An 8,171-nucleotide genomic window follows, 5' to 3' on the forward strand; every position below is an offset into this window, starting at 1 on the left:
GAAACACAGACAACCGTACATATGGTAGAACGTCCAGACCAAAGTGAAAACCACTGCTGTACAATGCTCTAAAGCTAAAAGTAAATAAATCACCGCAGGTTTCAAACTAATCCTTGTATCAAAGTATTCTAATCGCACCAAGGCAGAGATAAATAAATGGCTCCGATACCAAATGTAATAAATTCTACAGTTTCAACAGTGATTCTATATGCGGAATAACTGAAAAGAATCGTTGAAACTTAGTGCCCAGGGATACGAATTACCTCCAGCCATTGGTGATGTATTGATGCAGGCCACAGTCCACTTGCTTCTTCTTCAGCACTCCAGCTTCAATCCAAGCAAAACAAAAACATACAAAATTTTGAAGGCACTTCCAAGCTCTACTATCTCAACTAGATGGTGTAAAACTGAAGGGGATTGAGATATGAGCTTGGGGACCAAACAGATGAACATATAGCTAAGCTTCCATCAAGCTTCTAATAGCTATGTGTTAGACGTCCCACAAATCAAGGCAGAGAACTCGAATCAAAGTGATGGACCACTTTAGTAGCTCCCAATTATAAATTTAGTAATTGCGGTTGATTTTCTTAACTTAAGGAAACTACTGCAGTTGGTTTCCATAAGTTAAGGAAAGACTGCAATTCCATAATTGTTGGCAGCAATTGTGGAAAAATCAATGGAGCTTAACATCTGAATCATCAAATTGTATTATTATTTTTAAGAATAATAATTTAATAATTAAATATGTATTTGGGAATATAATATTAATGGTGAAAAAGTTAACAGCCCACCTCAATTACTCAATCTATATAGTTACTTGACAAATCGTATTATTATAATCTGATTACTGTAGATTAAAAGATAGGCTACTTACACTTTATCAGGGAATTTGTATTATTAAATAGATTCTAATGAGACTCTCCTCATTAAAATTGAGTTGTTACTAGAGCGTGATGAAACTCCTTAACACGCCTAACATAAACACCTACTGTATGAGGCCGTAAACACCTACGGTATGAGGCCGTTGCAATATCTGAACAAGTTAGAAAAAACTAATTCATCTTTAAAACTATGGGAACCTCACCATTAATATATATATAAAATAAAAATTAGAACTTCACCATCGACCTCTTATTTATATATATATAAACTTCACCATCAACCCTCTTATTAGTCCCTGCCATTTCGGCATGGACTATAGTAATCGGAAACGAAGAATCTAGTATTATTTGAGCTGTCTTTAGTTTTGGCTCATTAGTTATAAACAAAGTTTTTAGAGACATATTAATTTATCATGTTATTTGGCCTCTTCCCGAGGACCAGAGCTGAACCAAAGCGAAAACAATAGGTTATATTTTTGTTTGTTTGATATTTTCAAACTTGTAAATTGTTAATTTTAGGTGTGTTCTATGCTAGAGCAATTTATTTAATTTATTTTCCATATTAGCAATCACATCAGCGTAAAGTAAACTGCAGATAGAACATAAATATAAATCGCAAAAGACAAGCCAAGACAAGAGGACAAAAGATGTGGCGCAAGCTAGGGACAAACCCCACAATGTGTGGGGAAACCCTTGATCAATACTTCTTTTATGTTCTTCAAAGTTCAGCAAAGAAAGAGAGAGAGATAATACATTTACAACAAAAGTCAACACTTTGACTTATCTAGATCTGAGCATAGATCATCTCCTATAACGATGAGATCAGTTGAAGACATTTTGCTTCAACTGATTCTCCAAGGTGACTCCTTCACCTATCATTGTGCTGCATCTGGTCCTCTTGCTGCACTATTGCGTACTGCACCATGCTGCACTAAACATGATAATCATCATGTTGCCCATGTCTATGATCTTATCATGCTGCCCTTCATGTTCATGATCTTATAATGCTACCCACACTAATATGCATCATCATCATGTTGTTGTCCTTACTGATGTGTATTATCATTATGTTGATGTCCTTACAGATGTGTCTTATCATTATGCTGCAGCCTCTGGTCCATGTATCATTATGCTGCCCATGCACATATCTCATAGTGTTGCCCATCATGATGCTACCTTTGCCTTCTCGTTGCTTCATCATGCTGCAATAATTTGCTTTTGTTCATATCAACCTTAGTTGCTTGTTATGGCTTGTAGCCTAGCAAAGCAGCTAGGCTATAGAATCCTCCATATAAATTTAAAATTCTAATTTATATTCATACATCATAAACTAAACAATCTATTACAAAATTCACCAAACCAAACCAAAACACTTAAACTAAACAATCTATTACAAAATTCAATCCCAATTTTACCCATAACAATCAAATCTAATGTTTTCTTTTAGACCTGCAAGAACAACTTTATAAAGCACGATGTGAAATTAAGGATGAGCCGCTTAGCAATATAATTTTTCTCACAAGCCACGGCAATCTTCCCTCGAAATCCTTAGCTTCTTACGGGGTTAAAGGCCATGCGGTCTGAGCGGGCATTGCTTCAAACTTTCAAAAACTGCGGCTGCTTAATAGCATAATTATATTCATTTCAAAATCTCCAGAGATCTCGACAATTCTGCTAAACCAAACACATATATTAAGTTGGCAACAGAAATCGTTGTATCTATAAAGTCATCAAAAATACAAATATAATGCTGAGAAGGGAGCGTCTTCAGTCAACCACTTTCTTCCAACATGTATATACATTTTATATGAAAATTTTGCACACCATTTCGTCAAACAAATACGCACATCCTGGAGTTTATGTATATATATTTGGAGTGATCAAAATACGGTGTTTTCCAGCGATATAGGAATGCGAGTGACGTTATTTAAAGAATATGAGGGTGGTGCGTGTACTTATACCTTGGAGACTCTGGTATCTAGAAATATTAACAATTATATTACTTATTAGTGACGGGGTTGAGTCATTTCTTCAACCTGCAACAAAACGTGCTTTACATATGTGAGAGCAGGATACGACTTGATGTTGGAATCTTACACTCTGTCATATTATCAACCTCCAAAACGTTAGCAGTGGAAGATGTAGACGGGAAACGACCCCTCGTCCCCCTTTTCGGAAACGCCCTCTTAGAAAAGGGTAACGACCCCTGGCATGTGACCCTGAGTTTCTTTATTTTTGGGAGCATGGGGAAACGACCCCTACTCATCCCCAAGTCCCCAGAGCGCAAGGGAGTGAGGAAACTAGACCCTGGGGGAGTCCCCGTGGAACACTGCTAGGATAGCTCGAATAAACCCAGGCTGGGAGATGAAATGAAACGGACCTAGACTTGCTTGCTGCTTCGACGTTGCGGCCTGAAGAGAGGCGAACCCACGAAAAGATATTGCTATGGCACAAATGATAGGAAAGAAAAAGTGTAACCTTACTCAATAACATCTGTCAAAATGCATGTCGAAATATTGCAGTAGATTGAATGCACTTTATTTAGTACTTGTCTTCTTTTATAAAATTATAGGTTATCAATAGATTCTAGATCTAAATATAGATTATTAATTTGATTAGATATCCATGATGCAACCACGGGATTACTACCTCCTGTATGTGCTATGAACTTCATTTCCAGCATTTTTATCTTTTCAACTAAATGCTCTACATGCTCTCGACAGGATTCAGGGGAAATCATGGATGGGAATCTTTTCAAATCGTGTTGAATTGTCACGGAATACTCTCTTCTTTGCTAGCTGTGCAAAGGAAGTTGTGACTAGTGCACATGTCAATATAGTTATGTCAGACAAGGCATTATTGAAGCACTTGCAAAAAGAAGTGGCCGGGCTTGAAAATGAATTACGAGCCCCTGGGCACTCCGCTCCTAGGAACTCCGCTCCCTCTCAGTACACTGAGGCTTTGTTGAAAGAGAAAGATCTCCAGATTCAGAAGGTCTTCTTACATTGTTCATTGATTATTCTGTGATGTTCACCATGTTTATTGTAAACCTAACTAATCTACACTCTTTATTTGAACTAGTCAACTCTGTATCCGTGTGGATAAAATTCAGTGATTCTTGCTCTGATGAGGGGTTTGATGTTGCCTAATATTCTAGATGACCCAAGAGATCAAGAAGCTGACTCAACAAAGAGATGCTGCACAAAGCCAATTTGAGGACCTGCTTTGGAGCATTGCTAGCAGTCAAGGGTCAAGAAGATGGGTAACTAGTTTTTTTCATCTCTTAAGCTAGATGTAAGTTGTTCTCAACCATTTTCAGGGATGCAAAACTTATTTCTATTTCTCTTTTTTGCAGTACTCAATTAATCCCAGTCACACTCTTGCTCGGAAAATAAACTCTTATGAAGATGAATGTGCAGTGTCGGATGTATCCAGCACAGGGCATGATATGGGTTCAGATGACTTGCAATTTCCTAAACTGCATAACTCTGACAACCTAAGTCACAGGACACGTTCTCCAGGGTCCCGTGTCTCGTATTTTACGTACTGGACACGAAAACGGCCCTAATATGTGTCGAATACGATTTTTATCGTGTCATGTAAAATGGAATACGTATTTGCCGATTTTCGTCGTGTCCTGAATTTGGAAAACGCGTATTTCGTTGGTAGAAAATGTTGCTTGCATAAGCTGCAATTTTTTTTTGAAAGAAACAAATAATTTTTGAGTGGGGCAGCTTAATGATCAAGTCTAGGCCCTAGTATTGATATGCTATTCATGGTAATGTTAAATTCTTAAAGTAAAAGTGACATTCTCCTTGATCTTCATTTTCATCCTTTTACTTAAATTTTTAACATTACCATGAAATGAATCAGGATGTTTGAGAGTGGTTCCGGCCTCATTGGATTTCATATGGAGAAAGTAGAATTTTAGATTTCATTCAAAATGCAGCAGACTTATCAGTTTTTCAGGATTTCAGGATTGCGAGATTGTAATGTTTCCAGGTGACACCACCTACCCGGGCTACCCCTGCCACCAGTAGAGGACGTGGTCTACCTCCTATAGCTCCTACTTCTAGTTCTTCAGCTTCTAGAGCATAGCAAACTCCACTGCCAACTCCACCAGCACCAGCATCTACATCTAGAGGGAAAGGGAAAGCTGTGGCATTTTCTCGCAAGAGGGGCAGAGGAAATCAATAGGATTAGACTTTAGTTATTTTCTTATGTGCTTGTAAGTTGTACATGAACAATGAACATTGAATATTCAAGAATCAAGACCAAGCATATCACATTCTAATTTCTAAATAGTAAATTTTGATTCTATTTATTTTTTTAAAGTGAACTATGAACTTTGAGAAGTAATTATATTTTAATTTGATTAGATAAGCTGCAACCTGCAATTTAATATGGATAAAAAACTATATTTCGGTATATACATATATATTTATTAAATATATATAAAACGTGTCCCCCGTGTCCTATTTCCAAGTCGTTGCGTTTCGTATTGAATACTCGTTTCAATACTCGTATTTGCGTGTCCTTCGTGTCTCGTGTCCTCGTGTCATGTGACTTAGCTGACAACGGAACAGTGAGTCAGACAAGCAGTGAAATTTTTTATCAGCAAAGCATTCAAAAACATCAAGAAGAAGCTCTTTTACAGTCGGAAGAATTTCAACAATCCTCAGCCTCCACACTCGAGAAGCTTCCTGTTAGGGAGTCCACCTCAAATCCCCTACTGTTGGTTCAAGAAATTAGAAAGTTGGAGTATCTGCAGGAGGATCTTGGTAAGGATGCTAGTACAGCTTTGGCAGCCCTTCAGAAAGAAGTCCAGTGCCTTGATATCGCTCAATCAGGTAAATCCAAGAATGATACAGCATCGTCTGTGACAGAGTTTAGAGGAGAAATTTGAGCGTTGTGTTCAAAGGAAGAAAATTCAAGCCCAGAAGAAACTGCTTCGAGAAGCCTAGTAGATACAACGCTCAAGGAAGAGATTTCAAGACTGAATGGCTCAGGGGATCTCCACAAATTAACTGATACTGATGCAACAATTGCTGCATTGGAAGAGCAGCTTCAGAATGTGCAACAGTCCATTGAAAATCTTGTACTTCCTCTTCCCAATGAGGTTAGATTATCGGATTTCAGTAGAGCTCCACAACTAACAAGGAGTAGAAGTTGTATAGCTGAAATAATGACTAGCCCTCCATCCTCTCCCTCTTCTTGGGTGACAGATAGTTTTGGGCATAACGAAAACACTCCACCAGAAACAGCTGGTTGGAAGAGACCCGGGAGCTTGAGGAAGAATCTTTTTCATAAAAATGAGGGTAAAGAAGGCAATGTGTTATCCACAGACAGCACTGAAATGCTTGAACGAAGTGCTTCTTTTGACATAAAAAATGTTAAGAATATGTTCAAGGTTGCTGCTGAAGAGAATATTAATAATATTCGCTCTTATGTCACCGAGCTCAAAGAGCGCGTGGCCAAGCTTTAATACCAGAAGCAGCTTCTTGCTTGCCAGGTAAGACTCCAAACTGTTTGCTCTTTAGTACTTTCGAAAAAGAAATCTCTGTTTGATTGGTTAAAACTTAAAAGGTTTCTTTATATCTTTTTCTATCCTTAATTTCAGCACAAGATTCTTTTGAAGTACAATCCTATTATATACAGTTTCAAGTCTTAGGTCTTTCTGCATTTTGCTTGATGTACATTGTACTGGCTGGGGGATTTCATAAGTTATATCATATTCTCTCAGTCTCTCTGAAAGCTTTAGGATGTGTTCACACTGGATGCTCACGTGAAATTTACCACAACCATCCTTTGCTAGAGTATTGTGTTTCATTTGTGGCGTTGTGAGACAACTCTGGAAGAGATCTCACATATATCTAATTTACTTAACATGTAAATGTTCTAGGTTTGGCTTGTTTTTTTTCCAAGAAATGGAGTGGAAAGATTACAGAAGTTTGTTTTTGATTTTTTCGTTTGTTCCAGAGTCCTTTTTAATTTGTTTGAAAGGAGGGGCCATGACAACATAATCTATATTTTATGCAGGTGATGGAACTGGAGACAAATGGAAATGTTCAGGATGACAGAAATGTCGATGATGTGACTCTCGATCAGTCATCCAAACTTGTACAATCACCTTCCTCCTGGCCTTTGGAATTTGAGAAACAGAGAATGCAAATAATTGAACTCTAGGACAACTGCTACGTCTCCTTAGTTCACAGAACTCATTTTTTCCTACTATACAAAGGTGATCCTTCAGATGCAATATACATGGAGGTAGAACTAAAGAGGTTGTCATTCCTTCATAAACATTTCTCTCACAGGGCTGGTAATAGCCCTGCTCACAATGACGATCAGACCACTTCTCTGGCTTCTAAGTAAATCCCTTCCCTTTTTTCAGCATCTGTATATTTGATTATAACAGCCTCTGCCACGCATTTTATTGTATTGTGTATAGATAATATAATATGCATGATCTTCTAATAATTCTGCCTACTGTTTGCACCAATTCATATGAACAATAAGTTGTGGATTTTGCAGTATTCGAGCTTTGAGGCGTGAAAGAGAAATACTGGCTAGGCAGATGCAAAGGAAATTAACGGCGGCTGAGAGAGAGACCTTATTTGAGAAATGGGGTGTTGTCCTGGACACAAAGCAGAGGAAATTGCAGTTGGCTCAGAGATTATGGACAGATACCCAAGATTTGGCCCACATCCAAGAGAGTGCTAATATTGTTGCTAGGCTGCTTGGATTTTGGGAACCGGGACGAGTATCAAAAGAGATGTTTGAGCTCAGCTTTACACCTGCGAAGAACAACCAGATGTTATCATCCTCTGGGTTCCAAGCCATAGCTCTATAGAGCTCTGGGATGGATGGAAGATAAATTGAGGAAGCGCTTCTGATGCACTGTGTTCTGTGGAGCTAAGACACAGGAAAAAGTAATCATGTGTCATTAACATGATTGGCAAACACAAATTTCAAACCTGTATTACTAAAAGTGAAAAAAATTAGAGAAATAACCTGCATGGGAATGGTCTGATATCTCTTATGGCAAATAAGAAACAATCATAGCCTACTTACTTTAAGTTTCTGGTGGTGTTTCTTTTTCTTCAAGCCCGTTTCTGGTGGTGTTTCTTTTTCTTCCAGCCCGCTCATGGCAGGGACTTGCTGCCATGCAGCGTCTCTTGTTTATATATAAACTTCGCTATCAACCTCGAAATATATATACTGTTATTTATATTTATATAAACTTCACCATTAGCCCTCTTATATATAAACTTCACTATCAACCCAAAT

At 38.0% G+C, this 8,171-nt stretch overlaps 2 protein-coding genes across 2 annotated transcripts; both read left to right on the plus strand.

Annotated features, from left to right (window-relative positions):
• Positions 1-3,590: 3,590 nt before the first annotated feature.
• Positions 3,591-4,449, plus strand: LOC149186882 (putative inactive kinesin-like protein KIN-7B). Its single transcript, XM_089409485.1, has 3 exons — positions 3,591-3,875; positions 4,039-4,143; positions 4,237-4,449. Exons 1-3 carry the CDS (start codon positions 3,624-3,626, stop codon positions 4,447-4,449), a joined length of 570 nt encoding a protein of 189 aa, XP_089265611.1. The 5' UTR covers positions 3,591-3,623.
• Positions 4,450-5,466: 1,017 nt separating this feature from the next.
• On the plus strand, positions 5,467-7,855 carry LOC149186883 (kinesin-like protein KIN-7A). The gene is made up of 3 exons (XM_089412701.1): positions 5,467-6,393; positions 6,921-7,252; positions 7,416-7,855. The coding sequence occupies exons 2-3, from the start codon at positions 7,146-7,148 to the stop codon at positions 7,732-7,734; spliced, it is 426 nt and encodes a 141-aa protein (XP_089268827.1). The 5' UTR covers positions 5,467-6,393; positions 6,921-7,145; the 3' UTR covers positions 7,735-7,855.
• The last annotated feature ends 316 nt before the right edge of the window (positions 7,856-8,171 follow it).

Source organism: Pinus tabuliformis, chromosome 3_1 (genome assembly GCF_031772625.1).
Source record: "Pinus tabuliformis cultivar Carrire ecotype Pingquan chromosome 3_1, CPIR1, whole genome shotgun sequence".
Taxonomy (NCBI): domain Eukaryota; kingdom Viridiplantae; phylum Streptophyta; class Pinopsida; order Pinales; family Pinaceae; genus Pinus; species Pinus tabuliformis.

Bases quoted from the DNA above. Each gene is read 5' to 3' on its own strand.
- LOC149186882 (XM_089409485.1), top strand. From the start codon at position 3,624: ATGGGAATCTTTTCAAATCGTGTTGAATTGTCACGGAATACTCTCTTC. The intron at 3,876-4,038 runs GTCTTCTTACAT...CTAATATTCTAG, and splicing joins AAGATCTCCAGATTCAGAAG to ATGACCCAAGAGATCAAGAA. The intron at 4,144-4,236 runs GTAACTAGTTTT...TCTTTTTTGCAG, and splicing joins GTCAAGGGTCAAGAAGATGG to TACTCAATTAATCCCAGTCA.
- LOC149186883 (XM_089412701.1), top strand. From the start codon at position 7,146: ATGGAGGTAGAACTAAAGAGGTTGTCATTCCTTCATAAACATTTCTCT. The intron at 7,253-7,415 runs GTAAATCCCTTC...TGGATTTTGCAG, and splicing joins ACCACTTCTCTGGCTTCTAA to TATTCGAGCTTTGAGGCGTG.